This window comes from Acinonyx jubatus, chromosome A2, assembly GCF_027475565.1.
Source record: "Acinonyx jubatus isolate Ajub_Pintada_27869175 chromosome A2, VMU_Ajub_asm_v1.0, whole genome shotgun sequence".
In the NCBI taxonomy this organism is placed as follows: Eukaryota; Metazoa; Chordata; class Mammalia; order Carnivora; family Felidae; genus Acinonyx; species Acinonyx jubatus.
The window spans coordinates 148,433,885-148,456,532 of NC_069383.1; the positions used below are offsets into that span (position 1 = coordinate 148,433,885).

At 45.1% G+C, this 22,648-nt stretch overlaps 2 protein-coding genes and 1 long non-coding RNA gene across 23 annotated transcripts in view; 1 reads left to right on the plus strand and 2 right to left on the minus strand.

The window, feature by feature from the left end:
* The window catches only part of FBXW12 (F-box and WD repeat domain containing 12), an 80,273-nt gene extending 74,006 nt beyond the window's left edge, over positions 1-6,267 (minus strand). For 10 of the 17 annotated variants that reach the window (XR_008297156.1, XR_008297155.1, XM_053219463.1 and 7 more), the window contains exons 1-2: positions 4,986-6,267; positions 785-3,723 (exon numbers count right to left, since the gene is read on the minus strand). The gene's annotated coding sequence lies outside the window, so the exon portion shown is untranslated. The remainder of the gene's footprint in view (positions 1-784; positions 3,724-4,985) is intronic. The other 7 variants (XM_053219456.1, XM_053219459.1, XM_053219452.1 and 4 more) reach the window with 6 other exon arrangements.
* Positions 6,261-13,579, plus strand: NME6 (NME/NM23 nucleoside diphosphate kinase 6). 5 transcript variants are annotated; one of them, XM_027038637.2, is made up of 6 exons: positions 6,261-6,266; positions 9,108-9,204; positions 11,265-11,367; positions 11,911-11,950; positions 12,375-12,535; positions 12,812-13,579. In XM_027038637.2, the coding sequence occupies exons 2-6, from the start codon at positions 9,115-9,117 to the stop codon at positions 12,997-12,999; spliced, it is 582 nt and encodes a 193-aa protein (XP_026894438.1). In that variant the 5' UTR covers positions 6,261-6,266; positions 9,108-9,114; the 3' UTR covers positions 13,000-13,579. The 5 variants fall into 5 exon arrangements, with proteins under 5 accessions (XP_026894438.1, XP_014932483.1, XP_053075447.1 ...); XM_015076997.3 differs by lacking the exon at positions 6,261-6,266 and adding an exon at positions 6,275-6,376; XM_053219472.1 differs by lacking the exon at positions 6,261-6,266 and adding an exon at positions 6,309-6,448 and having other exon boundaries at positions 12,827-13,579.
* LOC128314907 (uncharacterized) lies at positions 9,483-12,375 on the minus strand. Its single transcript, XR_008297157.1, has 2 exons — positions 11,113-12,375; positions 9,483-9,774 (listed from the first exon to the last, which is right to left on the minus strand). It is a non-coding gene; the product is annotated as an uncharacterized LOC128314907 (long non-coding RNA).
* Positions 13,580-22,648: the final 9,069 nt, after the last annotated feature.

The window sequence follows — 22,648 nt, forward strand, 5'->3', positions numbered from 1 at the left end:
GAGCCGTCAGCACAGAGCCCGACGCGGGGCTCGAACTCACAGACCGTGAGATCATGACCTGAGCCGAAGTCAGCCGCTCAACCGACTGAGCCACCCAGGCGCCCCTAAGTGTATTTTTTTAATGGAAAATTTTTGTTTTGGCAGTTTTTTTTTTTTAACGTTTATTTATTTTTGAGACAAAGAGAGACAGAGCATGAACAGGGAAGGGGCAGAGAGAGAGGGAGACACAGAATCTGAAGCAGGCTCCAGGCTCCGAGCCATCAGCCCAGAGCCCGACGCAGGGCTCGAACTCACAGACCGCGAGACCATGACCTGAGTTAAAGTCGGACGCTTAACCAACTGAGCCACCCAGGCGCCCCTGTTTTGGCAGTTTTGAGCAGAGATAGTGATTCAAAGTTAGACAGAAACTTCTATCAACATTTTTTGTTCTCTAAAGTAAATGTCCTCTCAGTTATGATCCACTAGGTTTGTGAATATTGTAAACTTGACTAAACTAATCCTTGGGACTCATTCTCTTGATTAAACAGGCCAGTGAATAAACTGGATATGAAATGGGCTCCAAATATTTTAAACAGTATCCAGGATTCTCTTGCTTTTTGGCATTCTCTGCTGCCTAATATTCAGGGGTCTAAATACTGCTATACAGCCATTGTCCCCCAAACAACATTCAAGTCATGTTGCTACCTTGGAAGGAGACCAAAGCTCTCAGGGCCAATCTGGATTAGAGCTGAGTCTGGTTAAAAGGGAGAAGCTCAGAGATTCTGACAAGGGAAACAGCACACACCTGGCCTGAAGACGATACTGCTTACAAAGGACACTGATAGATATTATTTATGCAGAGACAGCCTGACACAGACACCTCATCTGAACTCCTGAGGTCTTCTGGAGAACCTGTAAGCAAGTGAAGTTGTGTTATTTTGTAATCCATCCAGTTGCCTCAGGGAAGAATACTGGCTGCTTTGTTGGCTGACAGCTGGTCAGCAGTTTACCTACAGGAAACAAAAGCCACAATTTTGACACAATCTGCAGTTTTTCCCTCTCTCTGTACCCTTTCTCTTACATAAATCCTGTTTTTGCCTTTGCCGGATTAAATCAATCACTGTTTTCCTTTATATACAAGGGTTTTTTTAATGTTTATTTACGTAATCTCTACACCCAGCATGTGCTTCAAACTCACAACCTTGAGATCAAGAGTTGCCTGCTTTTGGGGCACCTGGGTGGTTCAGTTGGCTAAGCATCCGACTTTGGCTCAGGTCATGATCTCACCATTTGTTGGTTCGAGCCCCATGTCGGGCTCTGTGCTTACAGCTCAGAGCCTGGAGCTTGTTTCGGATTCTGTGTCCCTTCTCTCTCTGCCCCTCCCTCCACTTGCACTCTCTCTCTCAAAAATGAATTAAATGTTAAAAAGTTAGAAAAAAAAAAAAAAAGAGTTGCCTGCTTTTCCAACAGAGCCAGCCAGTCACCCCCTTTATATACATACATAAAGTCTGAAAAAACTTAAGTCTGAGACAGAAAGCGAGCAGGGGAGGGGCAGAGAGGGAGGGAGAGAGAATCCCAAGCAGGCTCTGCACCCATGGGGCTCGAACCCATGAACTGTGAGATCATGACCTGAGCCAAAAGCCAGAGATGGACACTTATCCAACTGAGGCAACCAGGTGCCCCAATATACATAAAGTTTTTATACTATTCTTTGACAAAGGAAGGTCTTTGACCTTACCTTCTCTCTGCATTCTTTCCCATGATCAGTTCCTCACTGACAGATTTCCAACTATCACCACTTTGATAACTCCCACCGAACTTGATCCAACCACCACCAAGCTACTTCTGCTTGAATGTCTTACCATCACTCCAAACTCACCACATCCCAAATGAATGCATTCTCTTCTTTAAGTCAACCTCTTAACCATTTCCCAAACACACATGTTGAAACCAGAGTTATTTTTTCAGTTCTTGGACTGACTCCTTGAGTCCATGGGGAAGGATTTCTTCTAAACACTCCTGGCCTCTTGCCACACCTCTCCTCTCCTGGCTGAATCTTCTTGGCCTCTTCTTCCTTTCCTTCTTTTGGGAACCCCCTGCCCACAGGTTCTGCTGCTCTGTGTTGTAAGTTTTACAGGAACAGGCTCTGCCCTTTGGCAGGGCTGGAGGATGTCGTATTCAAAGGAATGTTAGGATCTGATGATGTGGCAAAGAACATAAGAAAAAGGAGATCCAGTGAAGACTGTGGGGAGCAAAACATCACATACAAGTTGAGGCCCTGATGGGACTAGCACTTGAGGCATTTCAAACACTTTTCATGTTGGCCATGTTGAACGCCGGGTACTTTGTTCATAGGCAAGTGTTTTTATAAACCTGATTTTACATGTTTATTTATTTATTTATTTATTGAGAGAGAGAGAGAGAGAGAGAGAGAGCAAGCACAAGTCGGGGAGGGGCAAAGAGAGAGAATCCCAAGCAGACTCCACACTGTCAGCACAGAGCCAGACACAGGGCTCAAACTCACAAACCATGAGATCATGACCTGAGCCGAAATCAAGAGTTGGGACACTTAACCAACTGAGCCACCCAGGGGCCCCATAAACCTGATTTTATAGACAAGCAGGGATGAATGAATACCTTAATGAAATGCCAGTCACATGGTTCAGCAAAGGCACTGTCCTTGTGCAAGCACTATGGTTTATGAATATAAGAGCTAAGGTGTGGGTACTGACCTTGGCCTTAGCACAGACCTACTGCCTTCCCTTATGGGACATCCGCAAAGCCTAAGCAGCAGAAAAGACCCTAGCAAGCAGGCCCTGCTGAGGCATAGATTTGACTACAGGAAGTCTTTCCCTACACACACCTTTTAGATATTGGGGCAAAACAAGTATTTGGTCCTTTACTGTTTTTTAGCTAGTTTGACAGGCCAGCTTTCCTTAGCTAAGGAACACAAACATGTGTAAGCTCCAAACTTTACTGGTAGTCCCAGCCCAGCAGGCAACATGAAAAGGCTGTCCCCAGCTGCATCTGAGCTAGACTCAAGGCCAAAGGACAAAACCAGAACAACTCATGTGGTGTTTTTCTACTTGGTTTAAGGGTCACTCCCCACTTGCTGGCCTGTATGTCAATAATTCTGGCTATGGTTTTATAGTTCTGACACTTACAATGCAGCTTCAATCTTAAAAAGGTGGTGGATTTTATTTATAACAAAAATGCCCTTACTAGAAATAAAATATGTCATCTTTCTAGACTTGAAGCAGAAAAACACTCAATGAAATTATCGTAGCCACAAAGGTTAAGAAGGAAATGAGAAAAGCCTGCGCCTGAAACACTGTCTTAAGGAATCACATATGCTCAGGAAGTCCAGAAAGAAACAGAACTTTGGAAACCTGCTACATCAGATTAGAAGCAGTACAAGAATGAAAACAAAAGAAAAGAGAGATTTTCTTAAAAGAAAGTTCCTATCTTGGGAAACAACTGAGAGATAAATCTCTAGGGCACAGCCCTGCAAGCTCATTCCTTCTCCACTCTCTGTAGCCTAGCAAGGAGCTGGCTTTCTCTCCAACAATAAAATGTGAGAAATTCACTGAGCCTTCTGGAAAGGAGTAGGGGAACCTAGAAAAAAAATGCCAAAAGAGAAGCATCTGAAAGAAATGCTACTCCCCACCTGACACATCCAGAAGTTGAAGACAGTATCTTGAAGAGCAGAGGTCTCAATTCTCACTGGGTCCGTGAGGCAGCAAACTTTAGAAAAATAGCAGCTTTAAGTTAAAAAAAAAAAACCAACAGGAAGAAAGAAGCCACCAAGAGTGATTTTCAACTGAAACTCGTGTGGTAAAGGACCACCTTCCTGCCCCTCAATCCACAGGAGGCAAGTGTCCTGACCAACTCCACAGCAGAAGGCAGTGGCCACACAGGACTGCTCACAGCAGGGCTGGGTATGCTTGTCATAAGAGCCCACCCTCAATGCAGCCTGGGGATGCCAGAAACACAGAACCCAAAGGAGAAATGGTATTAAGAAACTTGAATGTGCTGGATAAAAAAGAAAGGCATCTCAAAGACCTGGTTGGGGCTGCCACACCATCTTAAATATGTTGATGATGAAGGCCACATCATCTTAAATGCCACTAGGTAGACAAGACACAGGTAGATGTGCCCAGGATACAATGAACACGGGCCATAGTTAACCTCATAATGGCTGATTCTCCCAAATGAGTTTAGACTCAGAAGTTGGAGACTGAATAACTGGTACACAATTAATGGAGTCCCAGGGAAACTGAACCAAGACCTTTTCAGCCCATTTACCTTCCTTCACATATCACTGAGTATCAAGATCTTTTGGCAGGTTTCTAGGGACAAAATCTGTTATGAGCTGGAGAGTGGTCTTTTCTAAATTTAAATTTGGCGGATGTGGCACAATACTGTGATAATTTTGTATGTCCTGTTAACGATTTAGATTCTTTTTGTTGTTGCTTTAAAACTTTTAAGAGACCTGGCATTGAACTTTGGCAGCACAGAATTAGAAGGCAGGAGAATTTGGTTCTCACACTGTTATGTTCTCCAACAGCTCCATCAGTATTAAATAAGTGGGCAGTTGGTCTCCACCTGCCTACCATTACTCCGTTTCTGTTGATTCTGAGCCCAAATTCAGAAAGAGTGTTATTTATTGAGTCTCCTCCTAAAATCACACCTGCCCTTACTTTCATCATGTAGGCTTACTGCTGAGGATAGTCAAAGCAACTATAAGATATGAACTAAATAAAGCCTTCTCCTGTGCATGTGTGTGGTGTGTGTAGGACAGAAGGCAGAAAGGTGAACTAATGGCCATGGTCTAAAAATTGGCCAAGTCCCTATAGTCCAAAGTTATGTTAACAAACATAAAGGTAGAAAACAGGGGCACCTGGCTGGCTTAGCCGATGGAGCATGCCACTCTTGAATTCAAGGTTATAAGTTCAAGCCCCACATTAGGTATAGAGATTACTTAAAAATAAAACCTTTAGGGGCACCTGGGTGGCTCAGTCAGTTAAGCAGCTCTTGATTTTGGCTGAGGTGGTGATCTCACAGTCTGTGAGTTTGAGCTGCTCAGCAAGGAGCCTGCTTGGGATTCTCAATCTCTCCCTCTCTCTCTCTCTCTCTCTCTGCTCCTCCTCGGCTTGTGCGCACGTGCTCTCTTTCTCTCTCTGAAAAATATACTTTGAAAAAATAATAAATAAATAAAACCTTAAAAAAACGTAGAAAACAAAACTGGGACCTGGTACACTTTGAAAATAAGAGTAAAATCTGATGTTTGGTCAGTAGCACATGGTTAAATTTACTCTCATCCTGTAAAGGCAGAAATGGACATGTGCCTTCACCAGCCAGACAGGTGATGAATGGCCTTTCCCAAAGACGTCTGGTGGAAACAAGCTCCCAAAACCAAAGATCTGCCTTCCAACATTCCAGGCGTGCAACACCTGTATATTTGGCAGGAGAGTCAGTTAAAAATATGTATATTTAAGTTGATGACAGTTATGTTTTATTTTCACTCTAATTCAGTGACTCCCTCCAAGAAAAAATGTTATCACCCTTCCTCAAACAGCCACACCGTCCCTTCTCCATATGAGACTACTCACCAAGAATACACCCAGTTCTCATCTCCTGACCCTGCACTGCTTCAACAGACTCCTTGGTAACCCACCGCACCCCAAGTTCCTTAGCGACATGTCCAAGGCCCTTACGACTATTTTCTCTCACGACCCATGTACACCTGGACCCAGCCACGCATCCTCCGTCACCATCCCCACACTGGCTGTGCTCTCTCGTGTCCACGGATCGCTCAAGACTTTCAATGGCTGCCTCTGCCCTCGCGATCGGGAGCACCAGTTCTTCGCCTTTCACGTACCTCAGACAAGTACTGGGCAGCAACCATGTGCCACGCACCATCCTAGACAGAAAAGTAAGACAGAACGAGTCAGGCAAGGCCCGTCCCGGCGGCCCCGCTAGCAAGCACGGCCCACTGCCAGGCCACCACCTCCCCGCGCACTGCGGCCCGCGAACTCCGGCCTGGCCCTCCCTCCCGCTTGAGGGCGCCCGCGCCCGCGCCGGCTCCGAGAGGCAGTTCCCGCCCGAGACGGCTCTGTCCTCTCGTACGGCAGGGGCAAGCGCTGGAGAGAGAGACAAGGGCCACCAGCAGGGCCGGCCTTCGTGCTGCATGCTGCGGGCCTTCGACCCGACCGCTCCCACAACGCGGTCTCCCCGCGGGATCCACACACCCGGCCTCCGCTTCCGGCTGGGTCCGCGGCTTCACGGTAAGGACCCCCGGCAGGGCTGCCCGGCCGAACGCCCGAAGGACCCCGCTTGGGCCGCACAGGCTAGCTGTCGCGGTGCCTGGTGGCCGGGCGCCGCGGTGGAAGACCAGGTGCATCTAGACTTGAACTCCATCCGGGCTGGGGCGCGAACAGCCCAGAATCTGGGATGGGCTTAAGCCTGGGTACAAAGGACAGGAGTCGCGCGGCTGCAGGCCTAGAGAAGGGGGGGTGGGGGCAGCGAGGAGAGGGGCGGTGTCAAGAAATGGGGCTGAGTGCCTGGGGGATTGGAGAACTGGGCCTCGGGTGTCGGGGTGAGGGTAGAGAATGGGGAGCTGAGACAGAGCTGGGGGAGGGCTGCAGGTCCCCGCTTTGCCCAGGAGGACGAGGGGCTTTGCCGCCGCCCTCCCGGAATCGGAGGAATGGGTGCCTTCGGTGTGGCGGCGAATGCCTAGGCAACCTCCCAAATTTATGATTCTCTGATGGAGTGACGTTTAAGTTGAACAAATTTCTTGACCTGTCAACATTTGTTGTAAACCGAGGGCCATGACAGTCATTACTTAGTTGGCATTAGGAGAGGAAACACATCCTTCCCTAGAGAGCCCCTAGCAGCTTGGCCTTGGTATAGCTGGATGAGATTCATTCATTCATTAATTCACCAAATACTTTTGAGAGCCAGCTATGTGCTAGGCACTCTGCATAGGTACTGAGAATAAAACCATGAGCAAAACAGATCCTGCTTTAATGCAGCTGGCCTAAAGGGTGAAGACATAACTGAAGAAGAGGTCCAAGAAGATGTAATAGGGGAAGTGAGCTAAGATCTAGTGGGTGAGGGGCCCAGGGTGGCTCAGGTCATGATCTCAGAGTTGGTGTGATCGAGCTCGCATTGGGCTCTGCGCTGACAATGAAGAGTGTGCTTGGGATTCTCTCTCTCTCCTCTCTGCCCCTCCCTCCCCCTTAAAAAAAAATCAAAACCCAAAAAATATTAAAAGAAAAGATCTAGTGGGTGAATAGGAGGTAACCAGAGGAAACACATTTTGGACTGTGGAAAGGTCTCAGGCAAAAGCTTAAGGCGGGGACTGATGATTAGATTTGTATTTTTAGTTCACTGGCTGCTGTGTGGAGAACAGATTGTAGAGGCTGGCAGGAGGAGAAATTGAGAGGCCATCGAGGAGGCTGTTGCAGAAGTCTGGGGAGGGTTGATGGTGTCTTGGACTGGGTGGTGGCCCTTGAGGAGAGGATTGTATGGATTTGAGATCTATTGCTTAGGCAAAATTGCCAGAACTTGGTGATAACATGGATTTGGAGGGGGTGGGAGGTGAGGTGTCAAGGTTGTTTCTCCCTAGATATATGGTGAAGATTCCGCTTGTTTTGGGGTTACTCACAACCTGCGATGCAAGGGAGAGTGGGTTGGCTGATCTTGCACTAGTTAGGCTGGACTTCATTTTGTGGTTTGAGTAAGCAAGCACTGCCTTTAACGTGATCATCAGGCTACTTTCAGCCTAAGGGAAATGAGGGTGTTGTCCAGACTGTCCCTGTGTGTTCATGGAAGCCTTCTCCATATTTGTTGGCAAATTTAGGAGCTCCACCAGATAATCTTTTGAGACCTAGTCTTTAGTCCTGAAGAGATGATCAGTTTCTCACATGTGAATAAAATTTCACAGTTGAGAGAGACCTCAAATTCTCTTAGTTTGGTTTATAAAATACTTTTATATTCTTTATATCATGTCCACAATTATTTTTTTTTTAATTTTTAATGTTTATTTTTGAGAGAGAGAGCATAAATGGGGAAGAGGGAGACACAGAATCTTAAGCCGACTCCAGGCTCTGAGCTGTCCGCACAGAGCCCGATGTAGGACTCGAACTCATGAAATGCGAGATCAATGACCTGAGCCGAAGTCGGACACTTAACTGACTTAGCTACCCAGGTGCCCTGTCCACAATTATTTGTTGAACTCTTACACCATGCTAGACACTAGAAATACAAAGATGGATAGAATAAGACTATATAGGTTCATTTAGTCAATAAAACTGACCTTTGTCCCAGGCAGTGTTTCAGCTGCTACAGATACAAAATGGTTACAACTAGTCCTTGACCTTGGAGTTGCTTGTTCACAAGCTTTGCCCTGAGGACAACCGAGTGTGTTAGAGAATTTGATTTGGGGGGCGCCTGGGTGGCTCAGTCGGTTAAGCGTCCGACTTCGGCTCAGGTCATGATCTCACAGTTCGTGAGTTCGAGCCCCACATTGGGCTCTGTGCTGACAGCTCAGAGCCTGGAGCCTGCTTCACATTCTGTGTCTCCCTCTCTCTCTGCCCCTTCCCTGCTCATGCTGTGTCTCTCTCTATCTCAAAAATAAATAAACATTAAAAAAAAAAAAAAAAAAAAGAATTTGATTTGGGCAGGGGAGGTCCTGACCTATCTGTAAGATTAGATAAGAGATGGTAGGTATCCAGCAGACTTTTTGGGGGGATGTCCTGGGAACATCCCAATTCTTGTCCATCCAATTTTCCAATTCTAGAATCGATGGGAGAGCACTATGGGATAGAAGGCCTTATGAATGGAAACAGTTATTGTACCTTTGTGGCCAGGCTGTTTAGCAATGTAAATTGTAAATCCTCTAAAACACCAAGAAAAATTAGGAAGGGAAGGGAATATTGCAGAGACAGGTAGAGTTTAAACTTGAATTTCTCCTGAATGGGTAACTTCTTTGTACGTAACTGCCACATGCTTTGGGAGTGTCAGGAATGAGATCCGCTGTTAGCTTGCAAGGCTGCATGGCTCCGGAGGAGGAAGGGTGGGGAGCACAGCACTGAGGAGTCCCTAATCCAGCTTTCTGATGGCAGGAGTGAAATGACCTCGATCTTGAGAAGCCCTCAGGCTCTCCAGCTCACTCTGGCCCTGATCAAGCCTGATGCGGTTGCTCACCCCCTGATTCTGGAGGTAAGAAGGAATCTTAAGCCTCTACTGTATGTCCTGGGCACTGCTTCTGTTTCCTGTGCCACAGGGCCACTTGTGAAGACTGACAGCACAGTCCTGTGCAAGATGCCGTGGAAGTAAAGCTAGGAGCCATGGACTCTGACCCTGAGAAGACTAAAAATCTACTGGAGAATTGGGGCAGATAAAAAATATAAGGATCCAATAAAGTAAGAAGAAGAACCAAACCTCTAGACAATGTGTGTATCTTAGTTTTCTATCGCTATGAAACAAATTACCACAAATTTAGCAGCTTAAAACATTTATTATTTCGCAATTCTAGAATTTAGAGGTGCAGCAGGTTCAGCTGAGTTTTTCCTCAGGGTCTCACGAGGCCAAAGTCAAGGTATCAGCAGGCCAGATCCTTATCTGGAGGGTCTGGGGAAGAATCCACATCCAAAGTCATTCAGGTTGTTGGCAGCATTTGGTTCCTATGGTTCTAAGACTGAGGTCCCCATGTTCTTGCTGGCCTTCAGGCGAAGACTGCTCTCAGTTTTTAGAGACCACTCACATTCCTCATCCCACAGCTCCCTCCATCTGTAAGACAGGAACAGCGTGTTCAGTGCTTCGAATGCTTTAAACCTGACTTCCTCATTAGTGCCTGGCCAGATAAAACTCAGCTTTTAAAGAGCTCATGTGATTAATTGGGCTCATCTGGATAATCTTTTTGATTCAACTAATAGCAACCTTAATATCCCTTTTGCCATGTAATGTAACATAATCATGTTGCATGGTATTCAGAGCCCTGTAGAGTAGGGTGCGGAATCTTGGTGGGACTGGGGGAGGGTCATCGTAGGGTCCTGCCGAGGATAGTTTGATAAGTACTCGCTACGCAGCACTGCTGGGAAAGCTCACCGTGGTGCTGAGAAAGACCAGAGCAGTCAGGAATGGTGGCCTGCAAGTGCGGGGCCCTGGCCAGCAGGAAGGAAGGGTAGACTTTGGTCAGTGCACAGGAGGGCAGGTGTTCCACAGAGGGAGATGCTGAGGCAGGAACGCGGGTGGTGGATCCGAGGGCCACAAGCAGGCTGGGGTGACAGGACGAGAGAATTGGAAGAGGTGGAGGGCAAGGAAAGTACAGCCTTGAGCACTGGCCTAAAGTAGTTATACCTCATTCCATGAGTAAAGTTCTGACCAGAGTGGGACATATAAATTATGGTGTTTTTAATCTGTCATGTGTGATGGTTTGGAGAGAGTGGGACAAACTCAAGGCAGGACCACTATCAAGAGATTTGTATGATGATCCGAGAGGTGGGTTGTGTGGGCTTCAGCTGAAGGGAGGGGCCGAGATGGCACCAGAGGCTCATGTTCTAGCCGTGTGACTGAAGGTCTTTACCTCACCCCACCTTCTTTCTCTACTGACCCAACACAGGACAGACCATCAAGTCCTGGGCTCTGATGGGTTCTTTTGGTCAGCCTGGATTTCCTTTTCACTCAAATGGTCACTTTGACTGATTTTTTAAAAATGTTTATTTTTGAAAGAGAGAAAGAGAGTGCACGTATGCCCATGCGCACGCGCAGGAGAGGGGTAGAGAGAGAGGGGAACAGAGGATCTGAAGCCGGCTCTGTGCCCACAGCAGACAGCCCGATGTGGGGCTTGAACCTGTGATCCATGAGATCATATCCTGAGCCAAAGTCAGGTGCTTACCCGACTAAGCCACCTAGGCGGCCCATCCTTTTGACTTATTTGTATCTTTTTTTGTTTTGTTTTGAGAGAAAGAAGGGGTGCAAGTGAGTGAGGGGCAGAGAAACAAAGGGGGGAAGAGAGACCGAGGGAGGGTGGGAGGGAGAGAGACACAGAGAGACAGAGAATTCCACGAAGGGCAGAGAGAGAAAGAGAGAAAGCCGGGGCTCACTCGAAGTGTGGCTGTAGCTCACCTGAAGTGGGGCTCAAGCTCATCTGATGTGGGACTTGAACTCATGAACCGTGAGATCATGACCTGAGCTGAAGTCAGACATTTAACCAACTGAGCCACCCAGGCACCCCATCCCTTTGACTGATTTTTATCTTTGACGTGGTGTTTATCCAGGCTGTTCATCAGCAGATTCTGAGCAACAAGTTCCTTATTGTACGAATGAGAGAACTTCTGTGGAGAAAAGAAGATTGCCAGAAGTTTTACCAAGAACACGAAGGTAGGATCAGCAGTCCTCTGAATGGGAGGCTTCTCTGTCCCACGAGGTGTGCAAGGACACATAATGGCAGGCTGTCTCTGACTTACCAACTGTAAAGTTATAGCCATTTTCTAAAGTCTGGCTTTATAAACAAACTTTTCATGATTGTCAATCTTTTAAAATATTTTCTAGGAGGGTTCTACTTCGTAGCCCAACCGGAAATTTAGTTTTATGTCCTGATGATATCAGTAGGTATAGGGGATGTTTACTCTGTCGGACATTGTCCTCATGCTCATGGTTTCTCTGAATTTTCCCCACAGCCCTATGAGGTAGGTACTGTTAGGTCTCCAGCACATGGATTAGGAACCTGAGCTGGGGAAATTAATGACTTACCTGAAACTGCACAGGCTGTAAGTGGCAGAGCCTGTGTTCAGACCCAGGTATATCAGACTCCTTGTTCCTTTTTTTCCAAAATGGTTTTTATCATTCCAAGTAAGGAGACCTAAGTACAAAAAGTGCTCTTGGGCACCAGTGTCTGGATGAAATTACTCTCTCTCTTTGCAGGTCGTTTTTTCTATCAGCGGCTGGTGGAGTTCATGGCCAGGTACTTCTAATTTTGGTTTGGGCATCTTTATCCACCAAGATTTATCTCTGTTGCTCCTAAACTTGTTAATTTCATGTGACGCTCTTTGAAGTTGTAATCGGTGTTAAATGTCTGAAGAAACATGGGCTTGGAGCCATGATTAAGCCAACACTGACCTGGTGGCCACCTGCCATGGTGCTTATTGGTCCTGTGGCTATAGAAGAGTATTGTTGAATGCTACTTAACAACTCTGCTGACCTCTGTGGCCTTTTGCATGTACACAGCAGGGGCCTTCCATCACCTCCTGTTTGAAGCAGTGTTGGTACTGAGCTAGAAAGGCAGGGTAACCCTCAGGGTGGAATGTCCCTTTATTTGTGCCCTGCTCACAGTTTGCCCTCCTAGACCACATAGCCGGATTCCTGACACCTGCTCCTTTTGTACACAGTGGGCCAATCCGAGCCTACATCCTTGCCCGCAAGGATGCCATCCAGCTTTGGAGGACACTGATGGGACCCACCAGAGTGTTCCAAGCACGTCACGTGGCCCCAGATTCAATTCGTGGAAGTTTTGGCCTCACTGACACCCGCAACACAACCCATGGCTCTGGTGAGTCTGCCTCCCCTGCCCTCGGCCACAGTGAGGGAGGATGATTTGGGGCTGGTGGTCAGGCCCTATGAGGGAGTTGAGAGCCAGGTATCCCGCCATGAACTCTCCTCCCTCCAGGCATTTCTGGCCCTGTGTGGCCATCTGGGCAAATGTGGCCCCAGGACCGAGGGTCAGCAGGACTAGAGTCTCAGGTTTCTGAATCTGACTCTAACTGCCTCTTACCTCCTTCCTGCACTCCCTATGAGAACCCCTTCTCTTTCTTAACTCCTCTTACAGACTCTGTGGTTTCAGCCAGTAGAGAGATCGCAGCCTTCTTCCCTGACTTCAGTGAACAGCGCTGGTATGAGGAAGAGGAGCCGCAGCTGCGCTGTGGCCCTGTGCGCTATAGTCCAGAGGGAGGCATCCACTGCGTGGCCGGAGCAGCAGACCCGGGACCAGCCTGCCGCAGGCCTGTGGGTCTGTGAAGACTGGTGGAATTGTCCAGCCTTCTCTCGGAGACCTCGTAGGACCGGGGAGGCCTAGGGATCGTGGCGCCATCTCTGCCGGGCACCACGCCTACCTGAGGATCTAGCTCCTCACTGCCACCTCCTCTAGAATCTAGCTGTCTATCTACCTCTTTTCCAGAACGTTCATGGGTGGTTCAGAGGAATAATGGCTCCTCTTTTTTCCTGAGAACTAGTCATCTTTTTCAAAGAAGAGTTTGCCTAATCGACTTGCCTGAAAAATGCAGTGACTCTATATAAGCAACATTTGGCCTACCTTCTTCAATAAAAGTCAGTCTACTGAATCCTCAAGGCTAGGAGCCCTACTCTAGGTGTTTTCTCTCTCTCCTTCCATGGAGTAATTAAACCTTTCCTGAAGCCAAGTTTCCGGTCTGTGCTAAATGGAGAGAATTGTGTAGAAATCCCCCAGGAGGTTCACACACAGTGTGCAGCTTGTCTAGTGCATAAAGGCACCCAGCGCTGAGTGTGGGCGCATGGTATAGGGCTGCATCCTGGGGGAAGGAGCACCTTTTATTTGAATAAAGATGTGTCTGCTAGCAGAGGCATGTTTTTATGATTCACTTTTTTTCTGATTTGCACAAAGCAGTCAAGTTAGCCATGTCTCTGTTGTAGCTGAGGATGACAGTTATCTATTGCTGCATTACACATCATCTCAAAATTTACTGGCTTAACACGATAATGGTCTATTTTTACGTGTCTCTGGATTGGTTGAGTGGTTCTGCTGGTCTGACTTGAACTCACTCATGTGGCTGCATTTGTCAGATGGGTCAAATATGGTCTTTTATCCTGAGCTTCTTCATAGCATGGTTGTTTCAGGGTTCTAAGAGGTCAGGCCCCCATTCGCAAGCTTCTGCCTATATCATGTTTGCTAATATCCCATTGACCAAAACAAGTCATGTGGCCAAGCCCAGAGGCCATGTGGGAAGAGACCACATGAGGGCACTGATACCGGGAGGTATGAATCATAAGGAGCCATTATTATGACAATCTACCATACTGGGAGTAGTGAGGAACCTTAAATTTATATAGGATTTGTGAAAACAGATATTTGCACAAGCTAACAAAGGAGATGAAGAGATAGCCAGAGAAAGAAGGAAAAAACCAAGGATGTGTGGATCAGGAAAGTCAAGACAAGAGAGTGTTTCTGGAGAATGAAGCAATGTTGAATGTTGAGAAGTCCAGGATGAAGCCTTTAAAATACCTCTAAATGTGACAGCACGGAGGTCACTGTGACCTTGGCAACAGCAGCATCTCTGTGGCAATAAGGGGCTTACCTCACATGGAAGATAATGGGCTAAAGCTGTTGTACTACCTTTGGGCTTAGAGTAACATGCCTAGGAGTCTTACATCTGAATCTAGAAATGTACCTGCATATGCTCCCATCTTCTCTTCTCTTCCTGTTACAACACAGGAAAGGGCCCTGCTTCCCATTAAGTCAGCCCTTCCACGTGCTCTGAATCCCATCTTGCTCTTTTGGTTTTCTAGTCTCTAGTACACTTTTACCTCTCTCTACTGAGTCCGTTTTAGTGTCTCCCACTTTTCAAAATCTTTCTAACCTCACTTTCCCCTTCAGCTACCTGTGTTTCTTCCTCTCTGGACAAAGAACCCACATTAGTTGTCTATGCTAACAGGCTCATCCCCCTTGTCTCAGCAGCCCACTCCAGTGTGGCTTACACACTAACCCACCGGAAGAGACTGGTTTCTTCATGCCTTTGTCACTGTTGCCCAGCACAGTGCCAGACATAGGAGTCATTGCTTTGTTAATAGAACTAGGCTATTCATACTCGGGCTTTTGACATCACTTAGGATTCCTCCATCTCTGAAGTCTTTAAATCCTACTTTTTTTTTAAGTTTATTTATTTATTTTGAAGGGGGGGGGGGGTAGGGCAAAGAGAAAGAGGGAGAGAGAGAGAATCCCAAGCAGGCTCTACTCTGTCAGCACAGAGCCCTGTGTGAGGCTTGAACTCATGAACTGCTAGATCGTGAGCTGAAACCAAGAGTTGGATGCTTAACTGACAGCCACCCAGGCACCCCTAAATCCTACTTTTATTTTTTTTTAATTTTTATGTTTATTTACTTATTTTGAGAGAGAGAGAGACAGAGAGCACAAGCAGGTGAGGGGCAGAGAGAGAGGGGGAAAGAGAATCCCAACAGGCTCTGCACTGAGTGCAGAGCCTGACGTGGGTCTCAATCTTGAGAATTATGAGATCGTGACCTGAGCTGAAATCAAGAGCTGGTCGCTTAACCGACTGAGCCACCCAGTTACCCCTAAATCCTACTTTTAAATCATAGTCTTCTGTATCCCTCTGTCATGTCTTCTAAATCTAGACCATTCACTAGTCCACTCTCCTAGGTAACTTTTTCATATATTCTCTCTCCAAATCTCCAACAACCTCTTCCTTCTTTTTCACTGTCTAGCTGTTGACCCTGCTTCCTCTTTCAGGAAGATAACAGAAACAGTCAAGAGAGAAATTCCTCAGACTCCCAAGACCTCACTGAGTACCTACTTGCATCTGTGCTCACATACTCTACTTCCTTCCTGTTAGGATGGGCAATGGACAAACCTTCTAAGCTCCTATCTAAAGCTTTCCCAAATTTGTACAGGAGATCTTATTGCCTCCTACCTTTTCAAGTAATTATTTCCTATGCTTCCTGCACCATCAAGAAATAGATCTTACAAACATGCTATAGTTTCTCTCATTAATAAATTAAACAAACAATTCTTTTTCCTTTCTTGTTTCTTTTTTTTTTTTCTTTACATCCAAGTTAGTTGGCATACAGTGCAATAATGATTTCATGAGTAGAATCCAGTGATTCATCCCCTGCATATGACACTCAGTGTCATATGTGTTGGGACACTCATCCCAACAGGGGTCCTCCTTAATGTCCCTTGCCCATTTAGCCCCTCCCACCCACCCACAACCCCTCCAGCAATGCTCAGTTTGTTCTCTTGTATTTAAGAGTCTCTTAGTTTTTTTCCCCTCCGTTTTTAGATTATTTTAAAAGCAAACCTTTCTTAACACCACATCTCCTTCATGCCACTGTCTCATGTCTCTGCTCATCTCTATAGCAAAACTCTCAACAGAGTAACCTACAACAGCAATGACCAGTGACTTCAGTCTAGACAAAATGGTATAGACCCATTTATCTCTGCTCCTCCCTGCTGAGTACAACTATAAACCTGAAAATATGCAAGAAACAATCAAGGAGAACTCTAGAAGGTTGCCTGAAGGATAAATGGTTTGAGACTTCTGGACTGGAGGAACAACACAGCAACAGGGCACTTAGGTCTCCCCACACAACAGAACAAGGTGGTCCAGACGAGGCATTTCCCAAACTCTAACCCAGCACTAGATGACAGCCCATCTGGCCTATTCTTTCCCATGACTAAACAAACTAAATAGAAAGTCCAGCTGAAAACTCCAGGCAAACTGACAAAGGAGATTGATTAGGAGTGCCAGCTATCAATAAGCAGACAGGGGAAGCACTCTACTTCCTAGCCAAGTCTGAGGCTACCCTCCCTCATGGAAAGATACCAAGGTGGTGGCGTAGCACCCACAAGAGAGACCAAAACAAATGCCCCAAATTCAAGTTCTGTGACCAACGTTAGATGTCAAAGTTAAAGGTATAGTTGCAAGATCCAAATCAATCCTATGTCTGAGTTCAGTGTCCAGGACAAGTTGAGTTTCAAACCAAGATTCCAGTCTAAGACCAAGTTCCCCTAATCTAGGTCTAGAATTCTGGTTCAGATCAATATTCCAGATCTAAAGTCATATCCTGATGTAGGTCTGATGTCCAAGTCTGAGGTCTTGATATGAGATCAAAGTCTTAGGTTAGAAGTTGAAGCTCAAGTAACAAGGTCCAAGGCCTGGGTCCATCACCAAGGACCAAGTCTAAGGATAGGTCCAACATCACAGACAAACAGAGTTCCACAATTGAGATTTGATGTTCCAAGTCCAAGGTTCCAATTCTATGTCCAAAGACCAGTTTGAGATCTAAGGGCCAAGTCCAAGATCCAGCCCCAAGTCTGAGTTTCCAGGTTCAAGGCCCAGGTCCAGAGTTTGAGAACAAAGTCCCTAAGTCTATTCCAACATTCAGGTCAAAGTCCAGGTCCAAGATCCATGTCCATTTCCAAAGGCCAAGTCTAACATAAGTATCCAAGATCAAATGCAGATCCACATCCTAAGTTCAGGTCCAAAGGGCAGATCCATGTTTAGAACATTCAATGTCCAAGATACAGTTCTAATATCAAAGTCCAAGTCCATGTCCAAGGACCAGGTTTAATGTCAGGACTAACTTACAAGCCAATTCCATATCCAACGTCTACAACAAGGTTCAGGAGCAGGCCAGTGTTTAGTTCCAAACACTATATCCTAGATCTGGATCCAAGTCGAGGTCCATGGTCCAAGTCCAATATCTATGTTCATATTTGAGGCTCAGGTCCAATGTCAGCATTTAATGTTAAATCTAGGTCCAGGTTTACAGTCCAGATTCAAGACACCTGTTCAAGGTTGAGGTACATTCAACCACTTCCAAAGTCCAGGTTCAGGTCAAGACACAAAGTCTGGATCCAAAGTCAGGTCCAGTACAGAGGTTCAATGACCAAGTCCAGGGTCCAATTCTAGGTCCACTTCCCAGGTCTAAGGTGAGTCCAAAATCCATGTCTAAAGTCCAGTTTGAATATCTAGTACAAGGTTGAGTTCCAGTTCCAAGATCCAGATTGAAGTTCTAGTTCCAAGAATATGTATAATCCATTCTAAGTTATAGGATTGGGGGCCAGAAATGAGGTTCAGCTTTAAGGTCTGATATTCACATTTGAGATCTACATCCAGGACTGAAGCCTAAGTCTAAGAACTAAATCCAGGTCTGAGGTCCAGGATCATTGCCAAAATTCACTGGTGAGATCCAAAATCTTGTTCGTAGATTCAGGTCCAGGTCAAAGATCCAAATGTAGGTACAATTTCTATATTTCAGGTAAGATCCATTATCCAAGGAAATGCAAGATTTGAGATCCAAATCCAAGATCTGGGTAGAGATTCAATTGCCAGATATGAGGTCAAGTACAAGGAATACAGGTCACTACCAGGTTTAAATTTCAGATCTGAGGTCCAAGATACAGTTCCAAGTAACAAGTCCTGGTCCATGTCTAATGACAAAGTATAGTGCCAAAAGTATATGTTCCAGGGGCACCTGGATGGCTCAGTTGGTTGAGTGTCCAAGTCTTGGTTTTGGCTCAGGTCATGATCTCCCAGTTAGTAAGATCGAGACCTGCACTGGGTGCCACACTAACCCCATGGAGCCTGCCTGGAATTCTTTCTTTCTTCCTCTCTCTCTGCCCCTCCCCTGCTCATTCTCTCTGTCTCTGTCTCTGTCTCTGTCTCTGTCTCTCTCAAAAAATAAATAAATTTTAAACAAACACTTTTTTAATTAAAAAAAAAAACAAACAACCAGTATATGTTCTAGGTAAAATCAAAGCTTTAGGTCTAAGTCCAACATCCAAAACCAGGTCCAGATTTAGATCCAAAGATTAGTCCACGTTCATATACAAATTCTGGTCCAAGGTCCAGGTCCAAGGTGCATTTACATCATCCAGATCATGGTCCTAAGTCCAAGATACAGATTGAAATCTGAGTCCCAGCTCCAAGCATGTGTCAGATCCTTGACCAAGGTCCAGATCTAATGTCAATTCCTAAACACTGAACAAATCCAGGTCTGTGGTTGAGTTCCAAGGTTCAGGTTCAAAGTTCATGTTCATGTCCAGCTCCGATGACCAAATAAAAAAATCCAGGTTCAGGTCCAAATTCCAGTTAAAGGTTATATCCAAGAGGGGTGCCTGGGTGGCTCAGTTGGTTAAGCCTCCAACTTTGGCTGAGGTCATGGTCTCACAATTCTTGAGTTCAAGCCCCATGTTGGGCTCTGCACTGGCAATGTGGAGCCTGCTTGGGATTCACTCCCTCTCTGCCCCTCCCCCACTTGTGCTTCCTCTCTCTCTGTCTCTCTCAGTAAATAAATAATGATTTTTTAAAGGTTATATCCAAAAAACTTGGAAAATCTAGGTCCAAGTTTCAGGTCCAATGTTCATATGCATATCTTAAGTTCATGTCTAAGATCCAGATCCAATGTATAAGTCTAATGTCAGGTATAAGTTACAGGCCCCATCTAGGTCTAAGTTTCAAGCTTAATGTCCAGGAGAAGTCAAAGTTCAGGATGGACATCCAGGTCTAAATCCTTGGCCCAAGGTCACATCCACATCCAGGTCGGAAGTCTAGGCTGGGGTCAGATCCAGGGTCCAGGTATAAAGTTCAAGCCCTCTGTTAGAAGTTCAGATTCAGGAGTGCCTGGTGGCTCAGTTGGTTGAATCTGACTTCAGCTCAGGTCATGATTTTGAAGTTCATGGGTTCGAGCCCCATGTCAGGCTCTGTGCTGACAGCTTGGAGCCTGGATCCTGCTTTGGATTCTGTATCTCCCCCTCTCTCTGCTCCTCCACTGCTCATGCTCTCTCTCTCTCTCTCACTCTCTCTCTCTCTCTCTCTCTCTCTCTCTCTCAAAAATAAACATTAAAAAAATAGTAAAAATAATAAATTCAGATTTATAAGCAAATACAATGCCTAAGGTTAGATTCAAAGTCCAGAACTGTTCAGATACATAGTTCAGATATGAATCTAGTTTCAAGGTCCAAGTCCAAAGACCATGACAATGTCCAAGGCCAAGGACCAGGTTGAGATTCAGGTGTGATTTAAGTCCTAGGTCAGGGTCAGAGATCAAGATTTGACATCAAAATTTAAGGCTCAGGAACAACGTCCAAAGTCTACTTCCAAGATCCAGGTGCAGGTCCCATGGTCCATGTCTACATGAAAGCGTAGGTCTAATGTCCACAACCAAGGTTAGGTCCAGGCCCACATCCAAAGTTGAGGTACAAGGTGCATGTCCAATTTTAAGGGGGGAGGTTGAAGATAAACCAATAAGTTCCAAGGCACAGTTCCAAAACCCAGAGCCAAGTCCGAAGAGTAGGCCTAATGTCAAATCTAATTTCAATGTCAAATTTAGGTCCAGGCCCAAATCCAAGTACTGGGTCCAAGGTCCAAGTCCATATCCAAAATCCAGATCTGATCTCCCAATCAAAGTTTCAATCACTCTTCCACAGGCCAAGGTCTAGGTCTAAGGTCAGGTTCAATGTTCTGGTCAGGTCGCATCCAGTTCCAAGTACAAATTCAAAGTTCATATACAGAGTTCAGGTCAATGTCCCAAAGATACCACCTCACGCCTGTAATGGGTTGAGTTGTGGCCCTCAAAAATTCATATGTTGAAGTCCTAACTCCAAATACCTCAGAATGTGACCTTATTTGGAAATAGGGTTGTTGCAGATGTAATTAGTTAAGATGAAGTCATACAGGAGTAGGTGGACTCCTAATTCAGTATGACTGGTGTCCTTATAAAGAGAAGAAATTTGGCACAGACACACGTACAGGGGGAACTACCATGTGAACATGAAGACAGATACTGGGGCAATTCGTCTACAAACCAAAGAATGCTAAAGATTGTCAGAAAAACACCAAAAGCCAGAAGAGAAGTATGAAATGCATTTCTCCCTCCCAGCCCTCAGAAGGAATCAACCCTGCCAACATTTTATCTTGAACTTCTAGCTTCCAGAACTGTGAGACATAACTTTCTGTTGGTTAAGTGACCCAGTTTGTGGTACTTTGTTATGACAGCCCTACCATATAACACTCACGCTCCAAATCAAGGTCTAAGGTCCAGGTCCGTGACCAAGGTCTAGATATAAACTCAGGTCCAAGATTCTGGGAAAATAAAGGTCAAGAACTGAATTATAAGGTTGGAATCCAGTATCTAAATATTGTCCAAGGCCCAGGGTCTAAGTCCAGGACAAATTCCAAGGTCTGAGTAAAAGATTCACATCCACTTACAATTTCTAGCTTACGATTGTTTCCAAGGAACTGGACAAATTCAGGTCCAAGGTGCATGCCCAACATACATGTGCAGACCTAAGGTCCATGACCAAGGTCAGGTTTAGATGTACACATGAAGTTAGAGCTCCAGATTGAAGTATAGTTCAAAGGTAAAAGTGAATAAATACATGTAATAAGAGGTAATCTTTTACTTTCACTTTCTTAATGGTGTCTTTTGAAGCACAATAGCTTTAAGTGTTTATTAAATCCATTTTGTCATTTTTTTCCTCTTATTTGTTGTGCTTTTGGTGATCTAGAACTTCATTGCCTAACCTAAGATCATAAAGGCTTGCGCCTATGTTTGATAATTTTAGCTCTTACCTTTAGGTCTTTCATTCATTTTCAGAGCAAATTACATATCTGATAAAGGGCTTGTATCAAAAATATATAAAGATTTCTCAAAACTCAATAATAGGAAAACAAACATCCAATAAAGAATATGAGCAAAATGAAAAGACGTTAAACATCATTACCCATTAGTGAAATATAAAGTAAGACCATGATGAGATAGCACTATACATCTATTAGAATGTCTAAAATTTAAAATATTATCCATTCCAAGTGTTGGTAAGAATGTGGAGGAACTGAAAGTCTCATACCCTGCTGGTATAAAAAAATGGAACAACCACTTTGGAAAAATTTGGTAGGTTCATAGAAAGTCAAACATACACCATCATAAGACCCAGTCATTCCACTCCTAATGTTTTTACCCAAGATATCTGAAAGCATATGCTCATACAAAGACTGGTACATGAATGTTCACAATATAGCCAAAATTGGAAACAATCGAAATGGGTAAATGAATAAGTTGTAATTTATCCACATAATGAAATATCATTCAGCAATAAAAAGAATGAGCTAAGGGCGCCTGGGTGGCTCAGTCAGTTAAGTGTCTGACTTCAGCTCAGGTCATGATCTCATGGTTCATGGGTTCAAGCCCCGTGTCGGGCTCTGTGCTGGCAGCTCAGAGCCTGGAGGCTGCTTCCGATTCCATGTCTCCCTCTCTCCCTGCCCCTCCCCCGCTCACACTCTGTCTCTCAAAAATAAATAAATGTAAAAAATAAAAACTAAAAAAAGAGAATGAACTATTGATACATGATGTGGATAATTCTCAAAATAATTATGCTGAGTAAAAGAAGCCATTTTTTCTTTTTTTTTTAATTTAAGTTAATTATCATACAGTATAGTCCTGGCTTCAAGAGTAGAATCCAGTGATTCATCTCTTACATATGACACCCAGTGCTCATCCCAAAAAGTGCTCTCCTTAATGCCTATCACCCATTTAACCCTTGCCCCCCAACCACCTCCACTCTAGCAACCCTCAGTTTATTCTCTGTATTTAAGAGTCTCTTATGGTTTGCCTCCCTCTCTGTTTTTACCTTATCTTTTCTTTCCTTCCCTATGTTCATCTGTTGAGTTTCTCAAATTCCACATATGAGTGAAATCATATATGTCTTTCTCTAACTGACTTCTTTCACTTAGCATAATACCCTCTAGTTCCATCCACTTTGTTGCAAATGGCAAGATTTCATTCTTTTTCATCACCACGTAGTATTCCATTATATATATATTACATCTTCTTTACCCATTCATCAGTTGATGGACATTTGGGTTCTTTCCATAATTTGGCTATTGTCAATAGT